General features: G+C 42.8%; 1 protein-coding gene across 1 annotated transcript; it reads left to right on the top strand.

Moving 5' to 3' along the window:
- Nucleotides 1–309: 309 nt before the first annotated feature.
- LOC118399955 (plakophilin-1-like) lies at nucleotides 310–19,646 on the top strand. The gene is made up of 13 exons (XM_035796216.2): nucleotides 310–590; nucleotides 7,115–7,212; nucleotides 8,364–8,848; nucleotides 8,954–9,095; nucleotides 9,199–9,406; nucleotides 13,553–13,712; nucleotides 14,152–14,269; nucleotides 14,531–14,710; nucleotides 14,902–15,072; nucleotides 15,265–15,418; nucleotides 15,852–16,038; nucleotides 17,251–17,335; nucleotides 18,315–19,646. Exons 1-13 carry the CDS (start codon nucleotides 398–400, stop codon nucleotides 18,387–18,389), a joined length of 2,256 nt encoding a protein of 751 aa, XP_035652109.1. The 5' UTR covers nucleotides 310–397; the 3' UTR covers nucleotides 18,390–19,646.
- The last annotated feature ends 1,479 nt before the right edge of the window (nucleotides 19,647–21,125 follow it).

Here is a 21,125-nt window from a genome sequence, read left to right as displayed (position 1 = left end):
GGAGATCACATCATGGATGTTGGCTACCTTAAACAGTCGTATGATGAATGCAGTGATCACCAGTGAATTCAGTTTATTTATCGAATGTTATTATTGAGCATATTGTTATTATTAACATATTCTTGCCTGGGAGGGGGTCCCTGGGCAAGAAAATGTTGAAGACCCCTATTCTACAGAATCTTCAGTCAGCAGCCGCACAGGAAGACATAATTACTAGTAAAATGAACCCTTACTTTCATTCACACCCACAAACGTGTTATTGCTTTGTAATGGGCGTGGTTCCTTGTTTAGTGCAGGGCAAGGTGCATTGTATATTCGATTGCACGTACAAACGCCACCTGTACAGACCTAGGAACGGACTGTCGCATTTGTTAATTACAGCTGGAAACGGACCTTCATGATGACAATGGACCCGTTGAAATCGGCCATGTCCATCGGAAATGTGGATGAGACATCTCTTGCTTTGCCATCCGATAAAAAACTTCGGTCCAAACAGCAGCGAGTCTTGGATCAGGTGCAAACCATCAAGAGGGGCAAGTCGAAGTACAGTAAATATGGATCTGTGTCGTCGCCAACGACATCCCCAACGAGTAAGCAGAGGCCTAATTATTATTATAGAAACATAGATAGCCTAATAAGTTATTTGTATGATATTTGAATTGACCTAAAGTCAAATCTGGTTATGGTTTCATTATTATTATTATTATTATTATTTTTTACATACGATGTGCATTGTTGTGAATGATTTAGCGTATTCATTGTCAAATATGAAAACCGCACAAATACAATTTCAGCAACTCCACTTGTGTAGTCTGTTAAGTAAACAAAGTGCAACATTTGTCATTTTAATATCAAAATAACCATATATTTAAGCCACCTGATATATCATTCGAATCATTTACTATTGAACCAATACAAACAAACTTATTGATGGCTTTCTTTTCCTCATTGTGCTCCTCCTGGCTTAACTTCAAAAAGTCATGAAACCTGTACAGGGCGATTAAAGCGTCACATTTGTTAGAGTTGCTCTTTGAGATGTATTAATTGATATTAGAACCACCCCTATCCACAACTACTGAATCAGATTTTAGAAATGTGATATTACTGTTGACCTTTTTGTAGCCATATATAATACAACTATTGTGTATTGTGTAAGTAGCACTGAAGCAGTCTTATATTTCATAGCCAACCTGCCTAAAGTGGAAGAAATTGTCAGGAAACACCTGAAATCAACCTGTACACCTCTCAAATGTTGTTGAACTACGACACGAATCACCTCAACAACTGTCTTTAAAGGGTTAAAAACCTGTTACGTTATCAAGTAAAAAGAATTGCCAACACACCCAAGGAGTTACCATATATAGCGAATATTTTGAGAACATGTGAATATGACCTTAAACTAACATAGGCTTTTTACATTACACTACGATTTATGTAAAATCACCTTGATATGAAACTGTTACCCAGTGGATTTAAGCCTTACATTTGTATGAGATACTCTCTGGGATGTGTTAATTGCTATTAGAATGGATGCCCAAAAATTGGGGCATGGAACCCTGATTCTTTTTAGCTCAGTTGGTAGAGCATGGCGCTTGTAACGCCAGGGTAGTGGGTTCGATTCCCGGGACCACCCATACGTAGAATGTATGCACACATGACTGTAAGTCGCTTTGGATAAAAGCGTCTGCTAAATGGCATATATTAACAAAATAATCCATTATAATCGCCAATACTGAATCAGATTTTGGAAAGGGGATATTACTGTTGAATTTTTGTTGCCATTTATAATAAAACATATTGTGGATTTGTGAGTAATGGACCAGCCTTCAACAATATGCCATTATATTTAATAAGCAATGTGACCTAAGTGGCAGAAATCTATCTATAAACCACTTTTGTTGAACTACTACACGAATCACCTTAACAAATGTCTTTAAAAAGGTTAAAGACATCATGTTATCAAGCTGTTAAAAATCCCAACACACCCTGGGAGTTTCATTATTTAGCTAATTGATTGAGAACAAGGATAATTTCAAAATGACTTTAAACCGGAGATGGTCGTTCTAACATAGGCTTTTACATAACCCTAGCCTTGTCAAGAAAAGCTAGCCACAGTTTTTGTTCACTTAAAATATTATTCTTGTTGGTTACCTAACTAAAAGGAAAACAACAGGCAACATATACTGACCAAAAATATAAATGCAACATGTAAAGTGTTGGTCCCATGTTTGATGAGCTAAAATAAAAGATTCCAGAAATGTTCCATATGCACAATCTTATTTTGTTTCAAATTGTGTGCACCAATTTGTTTACATCCCTGTTAGTGAGCATTTCTCCTTTGCCAAGATAATCTATCCACCTGACTGGTGGGATATCAAGAAGCTGATTAAACAGCATAATAATTACACAGGTGCAACTTGTGCGGAGGACAATAAAATGTGCCGTTTTGTCGCAAAACACAATGCCACAGATGTCTCACGTTTTGAGGGAGCATGCAATTGGCATGCTGACTGCACAACTGTCCACCAGAACAATTGCCAGAGAATTGTTTATTTCTCTACCATAAGCCGCCTCCAATATCGTTTTAGAGAATTTGGCAGTATGTCCAACTGACCTCACAACAGCATACCATGTGTAACCACGCCAGCCCAAGACCTCCACATCCGGCTTCTTCACCTGTGGGATCATGTGAGACCAGCCACCCGGACAGCTGATGAAACTGTGGGTTTGGACAACCGAATAATTTTTGCATAAACTGTCTCAGGGAAGCTCATCTGCGTGCTCGTCATCTTCAACAGGGTCTTGACCTGACTGCAGTTCAGCGTCATACCCAACTTCAGTGGACAAATGTTCACCTTCAATGGCCACTGGCATGCTGGAGAAGGGAAATCTTGACAGATTAATCACGGTTTCAACTGTACCGTGTAGATGGTGTGTATGGTGTTGTGTGTTGGCGAGCGGTTTGTTGATGTCAACGTTGTGAACAGAGTGCCCTATGGTTCCGGTGGGGTTATGGTATGGGCAGGAATAAGCTACGGACTTTGAACACAAATGCATTTTATCTATGGCAATTTGAATCCGCAGAAATATACCGTGACGAGATCCTGAGGCCCATTGCCATGCCATCACCTCATGTTTCAGCATGATAATGCACAGCCCCATGTTGAAGGGATCTGTACACAATTCCTGGAAGCTGAAAATGTCCCCAGTTCTTCCATGGCTTGCATACTCATAGACGTGTCACCCATTGAGCATGTTTGGGATGCTCTGGATTGACGTGTATGACAGCGTGTTCCAGGTCCCGCCAATATCCAGCAACTTTGCACAGCCATTGCAGAGGACTGGGACAACATTCAACAGGCCACAATCAACAACTTGATCAACTGTATGTGAAGGAGATGTGCGGCACTACATGGGGCAAATTGTGGTCACGCCAGATACTGACTGCTTTTCTGGTCAATGCCCCTATCTTTTTTTAAAGGTATCTGTGATCAACAGATGCATATCTGTATTCCCAGTCATGTAAAATTAATATATTAGGGTCTATTGAATTCATTTCAACTGACTGATGTCCTTATATGACCTGTGACTCTTTGACATTGTTGCACGTTGCATTTTGTGTTTTTGTTCAGTGTATAATATTAAATCTAGCTAGCTACCCAGCTAACAAAACGACGTCCTTAGGGAATTTGGTAGGGGACAAACAGGGAATGTTGTGAGGTGCTGGTTATAATTATGCTGGGGTGGAAACTTCAGGGACAGCAGGCTCATACTTATTGTATAGGCAGCACACTTTACCAAAACAGGCACAATCAAGTTACTTTGCTTTCATTGTCAGAACTCCTGAAAGATGCTTGGCTGTTGGAGTCCACAATGCACTTCTTTTGATACATAGAAAAAAAGCAAGTATCAAACCTTCCAGTTCTGGAACATTGTTCTTGAATTTTAAAGACTTGTGATGATTTTTCTCTGTGTGCACAGAACTAGAGATTTTGGTATTTCTATTGAAATATTAGAAGCCTTGGCACCAAGGTTCTTTGCACTGGACAGAGCAAACTACGCAAGGTGGATTCCTATCCACATTCAAGACATGAAAGCTCTACCGGCTAACATCAGAGAAGCATTCTCAGACTTCTGGGTCGTGCCAAAAACACGAAACAAATTCTCATTCATGCAACTTGACCAAGCCCATGAGGAAAATCATTAGCTGGTAAAAGGAACATGGGGGGGCCATTGGATTAACAAAGAACCCCAGGGACCTGAGCAGGCCAGACTACTGGTTGGTTTTGAATTCCAGATTTTGAATGTAGATTTCCCCCTTCAACACAATCTTCAACACAAGCAAAGTTCATCGCACAAAAACCAAGAAACCACCATCTCAAGCAACTCAATATTAGGAAGGTGTTCTTAATGTGTTGTACACTCAGTGTATAGCTCAAGGAAGTCATTGTGGATTGGAACACATCCATCCATCAGAGCATTAAGAGGAATATTGTACCACTGCTAAAAAATGCTAAGGCAAAGCCAGTCACAAAATAGAAAATGCAAATATCAGCATTAAAAAGTGATTGCACACTTTTCAGCCAACTTTACATTGCCAGTGTAACGGATGTGAAACGGCTAGCTTAGTTAGCGGTGTGCGCTAAATAGTGTTTCAATCCGTTACGTCACTTGCTCTGAGACCTTGAAGTAGTAGTTCCCCTTGCTCTGCAAGGGCCGCGGCTTTTGTGGAGCGATGGGTAACGATGCTTCGAGGGTGACTGTTGTTGATGTGTGCAGAGGGTCCCTGGTTCGTGCCTGGGTATGGGCGAGGGGACAGACGTAAAGTTATACTGTTACATTGATGCTGTTGACAGGGATTACTGGTTGCTGCGGAGAAAGGTCAAAAGGGGGGTGAGTGTAACAGATGTGAAACGGCTAGCTTAGTTAGCGGTGTGCGCTAAATAGCGTTTCAATCGGTTACGTCACTTGCTCTGAGACCTTGAAGTAGTAGTTCCCCTTGCTCTGCAAGGGCCGCGGCTTTTGTGGAGCGATGGGTAACGATGCTTCGAGGGTGACTGTTGTTGATGTGTGCAGAGGGTCCCTGGTTCGTGCCCGGGTATGGGCGAGGGGACAGACGTAAAGTTATACTGTTACATTGATGCTGTTGACAGGGATTACTGGTTGCTGCGGAGAAAGGTCAAAAGGGGGGTGAGTGTAACGGATGTGAAACGGCTAGCTTAGTTAGCGGTGTGCGCTAAATAGCGTTTCAATCGGTTACGTCACTTGCTCTGAGACCTTGAAGTAGTAGTTCCCCTTGCTCTGCAAGGGCCGCGGCTTTTGTGGAGCGATGGGTAACGATGCTTCGAGGGTGACTGTTGTCGTTGTGTGCAGAAGGTCCCTGGTTCGCGCGAGGGGACGGTTTAAAATTATACTGTTATACCAGCAAGTTCCAAACTGGACACCTGGATGAGTTTTTCTCTCATGAGAATAACCCATGTACTCCAATCCTTTTTAAATACCATATTGCTTAACCTGGCAACCCCAAAATCTGCTAGGCATGATCGCTGTAGATTCCTACCTACCTGTGCCCCTCTTCTTTTGATGCCAAAATCATTGACAGAGCTGTCATTGTCCATTCCTTACCTACCCACCAAGTTTACACATTTGGAGAATATGGCAGTAGTGTCTTCCTGCCATGGGTAGTTGAAAAACTGCAATATAATTTATATTGTGTGGGACACTCAACAAGAGAGAATCTAGGAGAATGTGTCCAAATGAAAGTTGGGAGACAATCATGCTTCCATGTAAATTATCTGATTTTCTTAGAAATCCTAATGATGACACAGACTGTGTGCCAATTAATTTGAAGGTAGAAAAGAGATCTACAATAGGTCACAAAGCAAGCAAGTATAGTGTAGAAAATCATTGGACCATCGAAACTTAGACTTGCTTTCAATGAGAATGACAGATCTATAAGTCACATTTCTATGTGAATTTGGTTGGGGCTCCCAAAAAGTTACATATTGCAGCTTTAATTCAAGTGAGCGTGCATTTACCACTTTTGTTTGGTTAGCAGTGTTTCGGTAGCGCACACACACATGATGGAGTTTGCAAAACAAATGCCCACCTGGATTGATGCAAATAATCATGATTCTGCCACGTAGGCTTCTTTGTAATAGATAGAAAGCCTTTCCGTGGCTATACGCACCGCACACACACAGACATGTGCCGTTGCCTCTTCAGAAAGTTGCAGGGAATATGAATCACTGATGCATTCTGTTCATGTTTTACGATAAACTTGGGAAAATTTAATACATATTATAATAAATGAAATACATTTTGTTGGATACCAAAGATACCTTTGATAGATGAACCGAAAGGAACAAAATCCAGGTACCAAACCGTTTTTTCAGGTTGTAGTGTCGGAAAAGTACAGCCGTTTCGGTGTACCGTGCAAAACTAGGGGCTGCGAAAGTGAAGCCCCTCTGTTGTAGGAAATGTCAATGCCAGGATGCTGGATTATCATGCACTGCATTATGCCATTGTGCTGGCACATCTGAACCAGCGCCCTAAATCTTTGATTTTCTAAACTAATTAGAATACATTTGATGTATTATTACTCAACTTAATTTCATGAAAATGTTGTTACCATCTACAGCAGAGCCCAATTTGAATTGTACCTCTTCAATATATTTGCAATGAGCACCCTATTGCACACCATGGAAGGCCATGTCCACACCCATAGAATGATGTCCATACCACTCAGGCCTGTTCTACATTTTCAAAAGGAAATTGAGCTGGAAGTGTGACTTGTCAGATTCAATGAAACTCTCTCATGCTTTATGACTGAGTGGAATTGATTTGAATTACACTGAATTAAATTATACTTCATGTCATTCAAGTTATACCTCCTGTGGGGTGCGGCCTAATTCAATTTGAATTTCAACTCGAGTTGAATGGGAGTCAGTTCCAAAGTTCTGAATGAAGCCTAACCCCGATCCAGAGCAACTTACAATACATATTTCACTAGAATGCATAAGTTCCCTGTTTATTATCTGAAAGCATAAGACACTGTGGATGGCATGACAATGACGTTAACAGTACAATACCAATCTCTTGTTTTTCTCCGTAGGTCCTGTGTACATCAACATATTCGCTGACTCCTTTAAGTCACCTACCAGTCTTAATGGAGGTGCCTTCTTTAATGGTACAAATGGCCTCTCAAAAACGGTATGAAGCTTTTCATATTTCACATCACATTCCCTTTTGTTTTAAATACAAAGATAGAAAACACTGTCCCATATTTTTGATAACTGTGCTTGGTTTATCAGTTGTATTTAGCAGTATATAATTTAAGGACAAATTATGGTTCAGTGGTGATCAACAACAACAAAAATCCCCTAAAATCCCTTTTACAGCTTTAGGCGAAGTGGATATTAATGAAAGCAGTGCCATGGTCATCATGGGGTAGTAAATCTGAGACTATTCTCGGAACCCAGAACCATATCTCACATGGCCAGCTACTCAATATATGGGAACAGTCTGTCATGAGAGTCTGAGTCAGGTGTAACCAGGTGCTGGAGATGACTGACTAACCACAGGACTGGGTGTGAATGTGAGATACTGCCCAGTCATTATTGCTCCAGAAATCTGGGGAGTGTTGTTCAGCTTTCTCTTTTCTCTGAGAAAAGTGAGGCATCCTCCCATAATGGCACCTGACTCACTGTTGAAACTGACATCTTTCTCTCAATCATGTGCTTTCACTTATCCACCTCACAAAGGTGAGGCATGATGAGTACTCCAAACGGAAATCTGGTCCATGCCAAGTTTCCACCTCAACCGAGCTCTGGAGGTCTTCATTCTTGTTCATGAACAAAGAAATCCATATTGACACTCAACATATTATGTAGATTATCGTCACACATTACCCTTACTATTACTTAATACGGTTACTAATTACTATTGTCTGTAAACCATTGCTAACCCATTATTTACAAATTATGTCTCACACAACTCACAGTCGGTGAGAAAAACAAGCATTCACAAAATGTTCTGTTTGTATGTAGTGTGTCTTGGCCTGTCCTGTCCAGTCATGATGATGCCTGTCACAACTGTTTATATAACATAAAATCTTATTCTGGAGAGGTGCCCACTACAAATCGTATATGAATAGTTCTGATTTCCCACTGCCCTCTGCCAATTAGACAAGTCTAGAATAGTTATCAATAAAAATAGATTGATTCAATGCAGTACACAGTATTTATCTTCATCAAAGTGGGTCTACGCCTTTGTGTGTATTATGATTTTGGAATGAAGTTGAAAGTGTTGCAATATTCCTACTTTGTGTCTGCTCACATTTACTCAATTCCTTCGTCCTGCAGCTCAGCTATGAGAAAAGCACCAAGCGAAGGGTCGTGGCCTCCAAGGAATCTACGGTCCAGAGGAACATGAGCAGCTCCAGCCAGTGGGAGAGACGATTCCCTCTCAGCCCCACCATAGGCAAGCACAACAGCAGCCGCAGTGTGCCTGACCTGGCCCCCTTCCGCACCACTACTAGTACCACCACCACCATGCAGCAGCAGCTACTGCAGTCCTCGGCCCCCGCCCGGCAGCTCCAGCCCAACAGGTCCAGCTTCTTCCTGACCGAGAGGAACAGCAGTCAGGTCATCTCCAATGGCAACAGCTCCTCTCAGGTCGCTGTCAAAGGCAACGAGGTGCAGAAAAGGAACAGCCAGTTGATTGGCACGCGTCAGACGAAAAGTAGTGGCCAGATTACCAGCAGCCAAGGTCGTATTGAGAGGGCACCCTCAAACCTCTCTGTGGCTGAGTCCAAGATATCAGGGATCAAGATCAAGGGTGAAGCGGGGTGAGTGGAATGAGTGAGTGTGTAAATGCTGCTTTGGGCTTTGATGAGTTGCATTTGAAATGTTTGTGAACAGGTGTTGATACATGTATGTGCTTTTCCCAACAGGATTAATGGTAATGGTCAGATAGCTGATATAACCATGAAGGAGGCGGTGGAGTACCTGTCCAGTGGAGATGAGAACTACCAGCTCTGTGGAGCCTCCTTCATCCAACACGCTACCTACTCAGAGGACAAGGCCAAGCAGGAGGTGAGGACACTCATCTGGGTCTCTTGGACCAGGATTAAACAACTCTGTCCTGAAGGACACTGTCCCGAATTAGGATGTCTTAACAGTATTACATGTCTCTCAGGTGTTGCGGCTCAAAGGGATCCCCCCTTTGGTGAACCTGCTTAGGTGTCCCAGTCCCCAGGTCCAACAGACTGCCTCCGCCGCCCTGCGGAACTTGGCCTTTAAAGATGCAGGCAACAAGGAGGAGGTCCAGCGCTGTGGGGGCATCACTGAGGCACTGGCCCTGCTCCGAGACACAGACTCTACCGAGACACAGAAACAACTCACAGGTAGAGAACACTTTTCTATTTCTGTACACAACACTTCTCCGTCTAGTGACATCACAGAATGCTGACGCTTTGCAGACATGTGCCCCAGTGTGAATGCAAGCGGGTATGAAAGCGAAACATGCTTGTGTTGCTTTCTGATACCAAAACATGCATATTTACATTAAATATATTTGTGGCGTTGAGCACAGGAAATCACTCACTCTCACTAAACACGCTCCCCTTAAACCTGATCAGATCCTGCTGTCAGTCACACCGGAGTTCTCTTGTGCTGCATTGTGCCAGGGGAACTTGATATAGGTGAGACATCTCACAATAGTCTGTGTGTAAGGGATCTCGTCCTCCTCTTCTAAGGAGGAGAAGCGAGAAGGACCGGAGGACCAAAACGCAGAGTGGTAAGTGTCCATAATGTTTATTTTAAAACATAAACTGACCACTACGAAATACAAAACAATAAACGTGAAATGAACGAAACAGTGCCATGTGGCGACAAACACTGACACTGAAGACAAACGCCCACAACCCAAAACTAAAACCCAGGCTACCTAAGTATGATTCTCAATCAGAGACAATTGACAGCTGCCTCTGATTGAGAACCATACTAGGCCGAACTCAAAAACCAACATAGAAAAACCAACAGACTGCCCACCCAACTCACACCCTGACCATACTAAAACAAAGATAAAATAACAGAACTATGGTCAGAACGTGACACTGTGTTCTGGAGGCTAGACCAGCCTGCTCACACTATTGTTCCGTCTTCCAGAGGCTGTGTTCAATCAACCGGCTCTCGTGTAATCAAATATTTACCCTGGTTCATGCGCTGAATACAACATTTCACCTTACAGTGAAATGCTTACGTACGAGCCCCAAATCAACAATTCAGTTAAAAAAAATATGGATAAGAATAAGAAATAAAAGTAACAAGTAATTAAGAGCAACAGTAAAATAACAATAGCGAGACTATATACAGGGGGGTACAGAGTTAATGTGCGGGGGCACCGGTTAGTTGATGAAGTATGGACATGTAGGTGGAGTAATTAAAGTGACTATGCATAGATGATGACAACAGAGAGTAGCAAAGGTGTAAACGAGGGAGAGGAGGTCAGAGACCTGGCCTTGTGGTGCCAGGACAACAATCTCGCCCTCAACGTGATCAAGACAAAGGAGATGATTGTGGACTACAGGAAAAAAGAGGACCCAGCACGCCCTCATTCTCATCGATAGGGCTGCAGTGGAGCAGGTTGAGAGCTTCAAGTTCCTTGGTGTCCACATCACCAACAAACTAATATGGTCCAAGCACACCAAGGCAGTCGTGAAGAGGGCACAACAAAAACCTATTTCCCCATCAGGAGACTGAAAAGATTTGGCATGGGTCCTCCGATCCTCAAAAGGTTCTACAGCTGCACCATCGAGAGCATCCTGACTGGTTGCATCACTGCCTGGTATGGCAACTGCTCAGCCTCTGACCGCAAGGCATTACAGAGGGTAATGCAAATGGCCCAGTACATCACTGGGGCCAAGCTTCCTGCCATCCAGGACCTCTATATCAGGCGGTGTCAGAGGAAGGCTGGTTGAAAATGTCAGTGAAGACACTTGCCAGTTGGTCAGCACATGCTCGCAGTACACGTCCTGGTAATCCGTCTGGCCCTGCGGCCTTGTGACTGTTGATATGTTTAAAAGCCTTACTCACATCGGCTGCGGGGGAGCGTGATCACACAGTCTCCCAAAACAGATGGTGCTCCCATGCATTTTTCAGTGTTATTTGCCTCAAAGCGAACATATAAGTAGCTTAGCTCGTCTGGTAGGCTCGTGTCACTGGGCACCTCGCAGCTGTGCTTCCCTTTGTAGTCTGTAATGGTTTGCAAGCCCTGCCACATCCAACGAATGTCAGAGCCGGTGCAGTACAATTCGATCTCAGTTCTTTATTGACGCTTTGCCTGTTTGATCGTTCGTCTGAGGGAATAGCAGGATTTCATATAAGCTCCCACTCAGTTGGTAGAGCATGGCGCTTGTAACGCCAGGGTAGTGGGTTCGATTCCCGGGACCACCCATACATAGAATGTATGCACACATGACTGTAAGTCGCTTTGGATAAAAGCGTCAGCTAAATGGCATATATTATTATTATTATTATAAAAGCAGCAGCTCTAGCCTTTAGCTCAATGCGGATGCTGCCAGTAATCCATGGCTTCTAGTTTGTGTATGTACGTACGGTCACGGTGGGGACGACATCATCGATGCACATATTGATGAAGCCAATGACTGATGTGGTGTAGTCTGCAATGCCATCGGAGGAATCCTGTGAACATATTCCAGTCTTTGCTAGCAAAACAGTACTGGAGCCGAGCATCTGGCGGCAGCGTAGCCTAGTGGTTAGAGCGTTGGACTAGTAACCGGAAGGTTGTGAGTTCAAACCCCCTTGCTGACATGGTACAAATCTGTCGTTCTGCCCCTGAACAGGCAGTTAACCCACTGTTCCCAGGCCGTCATTGAAAATAAGAATATGTTCTTAACTGACTTGCCTGGTTAAATAAAGGTTAAAAAAAATAATAATAATAATCTTCTTCATCTGACCACTTTTTTATTGATCTAGTCACGGGTGCTTCCTTCTCTAATTTTTGCTTGTAATGAGGATAGAATTATGGTCAGATTTGCCAAATGGAGTGTGAGCGAGAGCATGGTATGCGTCTCTGTGTGTGGAGTAAAGGTGGTCCAGAATTTATTTTCCTCTGGTAGAAATTTGGTAAAATTAATTTCAGTTTCCCTGCATTAAAGTCCCCTGCTATTAGGAGCGCCGCCTCTGGGTGACTCTTGTTTGCTTGTGGCGGAATACAGCTCATTCAATGCTGTCTTAGTTCCAGCCTCTGACTGTAGTGGTATGTAAACAGCTATGAAAAATACAGATGAAAACTCTCTAGGTAGATAGTGTGGTCTACAGCTTATCATGAGATACTCTACCTCAGGCAAGCAAATACCTTGATACCTTCTTAGTTATCGTGCACCAGCTGTTATTTACAAAAATACATAGTCCGCCGCCCCTTGTCTTACCAGACGTTCTATCCTGCCGATACAGTGTATAACCAGCCAGCTGTATGTTGATAGTGTCGTCGTTCAGCCACAACTCTGTGAAGCATAAGATATTACCATTTTTAATGTCCCATTGCTAGTTTAATCTTCCGCATAGGTCATTGATTTTATTCTCCAAAGATTGCACGTTTTCTGGCAGAATGGAAGGAAGTGGGGGTTTATTCGATCGCCTACGAATTCTCAGAAGGCAGCCCGCACTTCGGCACATTTTTCTCCGCCTTCACGCAAATCACGGGGATCTGGGCCTGTTCCTGAGAAAGCAGTATATCCTTCGCATCGGGCTCGTCAAACACGTAAAAGGAAAAAAGGGATTCTGCTAATCCGTGGTGAGTAATCTCAGTCCTGATGTCTAGAAGTTATTTTCGGTTATAAGAGACGGTAGCGGCAACATTAGTGACAATGACAGAGCTGTACTGTAGTTAAGTGAAAATGAAACACCTCGTATTTCGTGTCAACCCTGGTCGTGGAGACTCGAAGTGTCACGTTCGTTGGTTGAATTAGATCAAGGTGCAGCGTGGTAGGCGAACATGTTACTTTATTTAAAATGAACACCGAAAAACAGCAAAATGCAAAATGAACGTAAAGTTCTGCAGGCTACACAGCACCTATTCAAGATCCCACAAACTAAGGTGGGAAAGAGGCTGCCTAAGTATTATTGCCAATCAGAGACAAAGATAGACAGCTGCCTCTGATTGGGAACCATACCAGGCCAAACAAAGAAATAGGAAAACTAGATTGCCCACCCTAGTCACACTCTGACCTAACCAAAATAGAGAATTAAAAGGATCTCTAAGGTCAGGGCGTGACACGAAAGGTGCGCAGGCTTTTGTTCTCTTTCCTAGTTATGCTTTGGGAAGTACACGCCGTGCCCGTGTCATAACAGTTTGATCAATGTGCACTGTGTTGGCTATCTAGTATTGCTTGTGTTGAATTTATTGTTTGTGTTGAGCTTGCTAAGATCGATGGTAATAATGCCACATGAGTAGCAGGTACCAGCTATTTGAACAACTGCTGCTTCTACTACCACTGAACTACTGCAACTTTGTTCTTTCTCTTCAGGTCTCCTTTGGAACCTGTCATCTGCAGACAGTCTGAAGCCAGAGCTGGTGCGTAGTGCTCTGCCTGTCCTGACTGAGACTGTGGTAGTACCATACACTGGAGATGAGACAAACAACAACCAAGACCCAGAGGTCTTCTACCATGCTACGGCATGTCTACGGTGAGACGCATCAATCAATGCTGTAGACCAGGAGTGCACATTGCACAGATGGATACTGGCAGTTATCCAGGAAGTTAGAGAGACAGACTTATGAACTGGCAATGGGAGGGGCTAATGATGATAGATCCCAGGTACCATCTACGCTTGTTTTGTCATTGAGCGAAGCGCTTAATTAGATTTGTTCCAGTAGCACTGCACTGGCTGAACCTGTAGCTTACTCTCGATACTACTCTGAGCCTCTTCAATTGTGTCTGTGCCAATCTCAGGATTGGGTGAATAGCATAATACAAATTCTTACTGTCACTAATGGAGGAATGTACTGTTTTGTTCTAGTCTGTATTGTTATCCACTGTCAGACTACACAATGCTGGCCTGACCTGCCTTTACCTGATGTATGACAAGACCAGTTTAACTTCATTTTCCCCGACCGTCCCAACAGAAACCTGAGCTGTGCGACTCAAGGCAACAGGCAGGCCATGCGTAACTGTCGAGGCCTCGTCGACTCTCTGGTCAGTTATGTCCAGCGTTGTGTGGCTGCAGAGAGGCCAGATGACAAGGTTAGCATGCAACATTGAATTAATTCAAATAAAGTTTAAACAGGTAATGTTGAATTCATGGAATATAATTATTCAGTCTAGCTCTAACTACATGTGAACGTTTCATGGAATACATTTTCTCCAATGGTTACATGTTTGTTGCTACCTACTTTCTAACTTGGAGTTGGATGGATCATACTATGAACATGTGTGTGCTCAAATGGAGATACAGTACATGCTAAGCCAACCAACCCTTTAATACTTTGCCTCTGTCTGTGTCAGTCTGTGGAAAATTGTGTGTGTGTCTTGCACAACCTGAGCTTCCAGCTGGAGAGTGAAGCCCCGGCCCTCTTCAGCAGGATCAATGCCCTGGCCAGGACCCCCAGCAGGGCCAACGCCCCCAGTGAGACCGGCCCCATTGGGTGCTTCAGCCCACAGAGCAGCAAGGTCCAGGACCAGGAGGTGAGAGAGGCATATGGGTCAAATCAAATCCAGGGAGAGCAGCGAGAGACGGATACACAATAACAACATATAGTATTGAATGATCTCTACATTTTTTTTATCATTACACACGGCAATTACATGTACATCAACTTCCGTCGTATATTTTCCATCGCCTAAAAAAATCTTCTTTTTTTTTTTTACTCTTGTAGAGTCACTTTGACTACCCTGTGATGGAGGAGCAGAACCCTAAAGGAGCAGGCTGGCTCTTCCACTCCAAGACCATGCAGAGTTACCTGTCTCTGCTGGGGTCCAGCCAGAGAGAAGAGACCCTGGAGGCCTGCTCTGGAGCCCTGCAGAACCTCACTGCTTACCATGGCATTGTATGAACAACACTCATCATTTGGATTATTTCATTATATATTCACACAAAAAGTAATTTAAATGCAACAAATGTATAGAGAAAAACATGCACCACATGTGTGTAGACAAAAAACAACATTCACGTCATGGACCCACTTAACTTAATATGCTTCATAGACCCTTTTATAATGTCTTCATCTCTGTGTCCACAGGTGTCTAGTGTGATAAGCCAGAGCATCGTGCAGAAGCTGAACGGCCTGCCTCACATCTCTCCCTTGTTGCAGTCCTCCAACCCCAGCCTCCAGAAAACTGCTGTGTCTCTGGTAGGGAACCTGGCCAAGAACCAACGCCTTCAGAGCACCATGGGTGAGCATGGACACCAATCATAGCCCTGTTCTTTGTAGAACAGATGGAACCTAGAATGTTTGGTCGGAGGCAACCTTGTTTCAATGATTGTGTAGTTTGCATTGAGCGCAAACATCTTGCAGGGCCAGTTTAGCTAAGCAAATTTTCTCCTGGTATTTTAAGGCTGCCCTCCCCCACCTCTCTGATTCTAAGCGGTTGGGTACTTGGGTTAAATGCGGAAGACACATTTCGGTTGGATACATTCAGTTGTGCAACTGACTAGGTATACCCTTTCCCTTCACTTTCCCCTTCCCTTCAGAGAGGATTAAACATTTGATTTACACCTGACCTTTGGTTGTTTTAGCTTTTAACATTTTGTGGTTGAATTAGCAACACTTCATAGAGTGCGTTTGCTGGAAGTGAATGACCTAATGGGATGTGTTTTTGTCTGAAGCCCGACAGACCCTACCAGAGCTAGTTGGCATCCTCAGCTCATGGACCAAGGAAGAGACAGAGTGTGATGACACCCTGGCCATGGCGTGCCAAACCAGCCACAGTCTGCTGATGAAGGAGCCCGAGCTGGGGAAACCCCTGCTGACCAACAAGCTGGTCAACTCAGTTAACGACCTGAGCAAGAACAGGTAAGGCCTGGTCAATATTCTGTATTGCAAAAAAATGTCATGTTAGTCCTGCGGCTAAGGAGTTGGACCCGTGGCGGAAAAATGGCCAGTTCGATCTGGCAAATGGATGGAGGGCTGCTGGATTCACATCCTCAAGGATACAGAGACTATGAGGACCATGGCAGCATCTCTGATCCAGTGCCACTATGGCTATGCTTGTATCTCATGGTTCAGTGGCATGACAACAAATCTGAAAGACAAACTTCAAACAGCCCAAAATAATCTGATGAGAATTATACTCAAGCTCTAGCCCTAGGATGCACATTGGTCATAATATTCAGGGAACTGAACTGGCGTCCAGTTGATCTCTGGGTGGTGAAAATAAAACTGAATGGTTTTTAAGGTTATACATGGCCTTGCCCCCAGTTACCTGTCTGGTTATTTTAATTACATTTGAGACTCATAGCCAGTTTTGTTTTTGCCATTATTAGGCCGGTGCGCTATAGAAGCATAGCTGAAAAAAGCTTCCTTAACACTGGTCAGGTGCACAGGAATGGAATGGTGTACCAATCCATATAAAATCCATCCCTACGCTAGGGAGTTTTAAGGTAATCCTTAAGACATGTTTTATGGGGGAAACGCTTTAAAACTGCACATACTTGGTCATCTATTTGATTGCTTTTCCTGTTTCCTCCCTGCTGATGAGATGTATTTGAAATGTTTTTTGTTTTCGTGTTATAATATATTTTTTTTTCATGTATTTTCAACAGGACAACAATGGAAATACGTGTTTGAACAATGATTTGAATGGCATTGTACTGTATCCACATGTGTGGTTTTATTGTGTTTAAAATTGTCAAAAAAAAATCTATAATAATCCCCTCCCATTCCCCTACCTTTTGGGCCCTTGGTCAAGGCCCTTAACCCTACAACATGCTCTCCATCCAGGTGCACTGCACTCACTGCAGCTTGACCCTGTGCTCGTCTCAACTGTGTATGTGCTGCCTGGGGCAGAATACATTTCCGTGGTTCACTGTAACTATTGGACAATACATTAGAGCAGTTTGCAATGTACAATACTATATAAAGAACAATTGGGGGAAAAAAACAAACAGTTGTGGGCAGCCACATTGGAGTCATTCTAAAGAACCCAGATAACAGAGCTTTCAGTTTGAGTATAATAGAAAGAATGCCCCACCCCAGTCTTACATGGATTGTTTTTTCTCTTGATAGGGATTTCCCAAAGGCCAGCAAAGCTGCAGGCGTGCTCCTCTACAGCCTCTGGTCAGAGAAAGACGTACAGAGTTTCCTAAAAAAGGTATGGATTTTGGGCTGATATTTCAAACAAATTCTGTTTTTGCAAGACGCAATGTGATATCCCTGTTGCAGATATTGACCTCTTTTGTCAGATATGTGTTTTATCTACCAGTTTACACCTCAATACCAAATGAAATCGAAGACAACATGTGATTGTCCTTCTGTAGCTCAGTTGGTAGAGCATGGCGCTTGTAACGCCAGGGTAGTGGGTTCGATTCCCGGGACCACCCATACGTAGAATGTATGCACACATGAGACTGTAAGTCGCTTTGGATAAAAGCATCTGCTAAATGGCATATATTATTATTATTATATTATTTTGGTGGGTTTTACAATGGGGGCAATAGAAAGGACAATCTGAATAGGCAGGCTCAGTCAGGTCAAATACGGTAATCTGTGTGATGACTCATCACCCCTTCCCTGAAGGTAGTTGCTATTATTTCTGCTGGATCCTTTTTTATGTTGTGAAAACACAGAATAGAGATCCACAGTATCTGTCTGTACTCGACTGGGTGGGGTGTGTCAAGGGTGTGTCGAGGTTATTTCCTCAGTTCTGTGAACCTAATCCACGCCCCCAGTCAGGTAATTATCCAAAACAGTGGAGGTTGGATGGAGAGATTATGTTCTGTTTGGTGGTATTCTGTACACCTGAAAAGGATTAGATGCATGGGAACCATAGGGGTGCTGAAATGGTGCAGCCAAGGAATCTAGAGAAACAGGTTCGACAGTGCTAGGCTCTGCAGACCTAGGACAACTTATCCCTTGTCTTTTCATCCTTAATTTATATTGACTATAGTTGGGTCTTGATCTCTTCCATCAGTTGCTTGACATTTCAGCTTCACTTGGGCAACACTTGGTGAGAAACCTGCTGTGAGCTAGTAACTGTAACTATATGCCATAACTTATTATTTTGTCAAGGGGAAAAAAAAGTCAGTATCAAGGGGGAAATCTAATGTATATTTTAATAATGTGTCCTACAGCAAGGGATGAATAAGGGTTCCTTTGTGAACGACATCACCAGTGCGGCTCACCGGTCTGTGCAGGTCATTGAGTAACAAGACAACTGGCATGGATCTCTTGGCACAACCTCCGGATGTACTAATGGACTTGTGGGCCTATAAACCTACTACGGTACATATCAGATTGGGTCCAGTTAATCTGATTACGACATTTTTACGTTCGATTTTAAAACAATTTATAGCTAATCAGAATGCCTATCCATTATGTTTAGTCGTGTCATTCATCTTACGTCAGTACCAAGGTTTGATCTTGCACTTCTATTTCTGTTATTTTCTAGGCTCTTTTGTGTTTACTAGAAATCATGTGTTTCTGTTTTCCCACTGTAAACATGATGATTTTGTATTGATAATGTGTTGTTACTGGGATTGCTTGAATAGGGCCCCTTTTCTTGCATGGCAATTATAGTTGATTGCGTATTTTTCTAGCCAGGATAGTCCACTCAGTAACAATTGCCACTGTTTGTCAGGTAGTCCTGAGGGTATACTACAAAGCAGGATCAAGGAGTTAGCCAGCTAACTTGCCTGAATATATGAGAGAGAGAGAGAGAGAGAGAGAGAGAGAGAGAGAGAGAGAGAGAGAGAGAGAGAGAGAGAGAGAGAGAGAGAGAGAGAGAGAGAGAGAGAGAGAGAGAGAGAGAGAGAGAGAGAGAGAGAGAGAGAGAGAGAGAGAGAGAGAGAGAGAGAGAGAGAGAGAGAGAGAGAGAGAGAGAGAGAGAGAGAGAGAGAGAGATTTGAAATGGGCATGGTCAAATTAATTAATCGAATGAAACATATCTAAGTTTAGCTTTTTAATTAACCAGATAATCAATAGTTATTTCTGGTTGCTTATCAAGGTTAGCTGGCCAACTAATTGATCCACCATGCCACTCTGGGTTCCACAGAATCTAAAAAATGATATATAGAAAAACATACACATCACAAAATGGACATATTGTGATCTCACCGATGTTCAACCTTGTGTAGCTACTGTGCTCCTCCATATGGTACATTCATACTTTGATGTTTTTGTCCATCACTGCATGGTTTAGATTTTTTTTTGTCACTTGACATTTTAGTCACTAGCTAGGTTACCATCCAATTGGCGTCAGATTTTCATGCAAATATTCCAAAAATCTGCATAAAAACAATAGGCACATTTTCCAACCAGAAATGTGTTTCCCTCAAATTGACTTGTCGCAGATAAAAGGCTGTGCGTGATGACGTAGTGCACATAAAAATATTGTTTTGCTTTAAATTCCCATGTACCTAATAAAAATACAAGTTAAATGGTTTTCCATTGCATTTTGAAATCTACATATGGTTTTCTCACAATTTTTCTTTTGTTATATGGGGAGTTTGTCCACTCTGGTATTGGAACGTGCTCTCTAGCCACGTATAGGCTACACGATGAGATTATTATAGGCAAAAGAGCAAAAATATTTTTACTTGCCAAACTGCAGCCAAGCATCGATGATCACGTCACCAGAGTAAGACCCTCGATAATTATTGGAAAGGAGAATCAAGCTTATCACCTTGCACTTTCACCACCCTGTGAAGTTCAATGTATTTAATGTGTAGCCTAATAAACTGCATGCTTTCTCGATGAGTCGTAATGGAAGGACCACACGCCATGTCATCACGTGACTCCCAAGTTTACTTCGATATGATGGTTATTATATCAATATTTGCGCATGAACGCGTTTCCGCCAACCTTTTCTCGCATAATTCATTTTACAGACACAACTTTTGGAACGTTTACAGAAAAATGTTCTGTTTCCATCAGGCATGTCATGACATTTTTTATCCAACATGTACTTTACTCTCATAAAAAGATTGGAAGGAAACCTGGTTACTGCTGTGTATTTAAATTCAAATTCAGATGAGGTATTGTAAGGGGGCGGCAGGTTAGCCTAGTGGTTAGAGCGTTGGACAAGTAACCGGAAGGTTGCAAGTTCAAATCCCCGAGCTGACAAGGTACAAATCTGTCATTCTGCCCCTGAACAGGCAGTTAACCCACTGTTCCTAGGCCGTCATTGAAAATAAGAATTTGTTCTTAAAAATAAATGAAAAGTAATGTATCACCAAAGATATTTGCTGTTCTGTACTCAATGGATAAAGTATATTTTCAAAACATGTGTTCATGAGAACTCTTTATGCTTGTTAGCTTAGTGTTTTTTTTTCTCCCAAGTTCACTTAGATGATACATACCAGTACTCATGTGAGTACATGCTGTACTTAACAGAACCATAACAACCATTGGCAGAGGTAGTAGATCAGCAATTGGGGAATGCAACTATGTGAAGCCTGAAGACAAATGTGTTTGAAACATGAGAATAGAAATTCCAGAGATGGAAAGTACATTAGGGGGCAATGGAGCTGACACCAAGTGAAAATTATTTTATGACTGATTATTTTATGAGGTAGTGTCGTGAGCAATGCACACACGTTGTGATGAGAAACCTTGGCAGGGATCTGAAGACTTGTCTTACCTTCGCAAGCTAATGCTTAGGCTTAAACTCAGTGTCTTAACATTGGCCCGGGATTCAATATAAGGTGTGGCGTGAAAGCTCTGTTTGCAATGTGCCTTTTAAATGCAATGTTCCTGACATTGCGTTCGCGGTAAACGCTGCAGATGCCGGCTCAAAATGGAAAAATAGCAATAAATGTCAAGCACTCCACAACACGCGTTGGATTGAATCCCGGCCGTAGTCTCAAAGGCTCGAGACACAGACGACTCGCGATACCCACTCGGTCAAACAAGGACGGTTCTGCTCCACTTGAATAACAGCTGGT

The sequence above is a fragment of the Oncorhynchus keta genome, chromosome 21 (assembly GCF_023373465.1).
Source record: "Oncorhynchus keta strain PuntledgeMale-10-30-2019 chromosome 21, Oket_V2, whole genome shotgun sequence".
Taxonomy (NCBI): Eukaryota; Metazoa; Chordata; class Actinopteri; order Salmoniformes; family Salmonidae; genus Oncorhynchus; species Oncorhynchus keta.
Note: the sequence above shows the minus strand (reverse complement) of the source record. Positions and strands in the feature narration are given on the sequence as shown.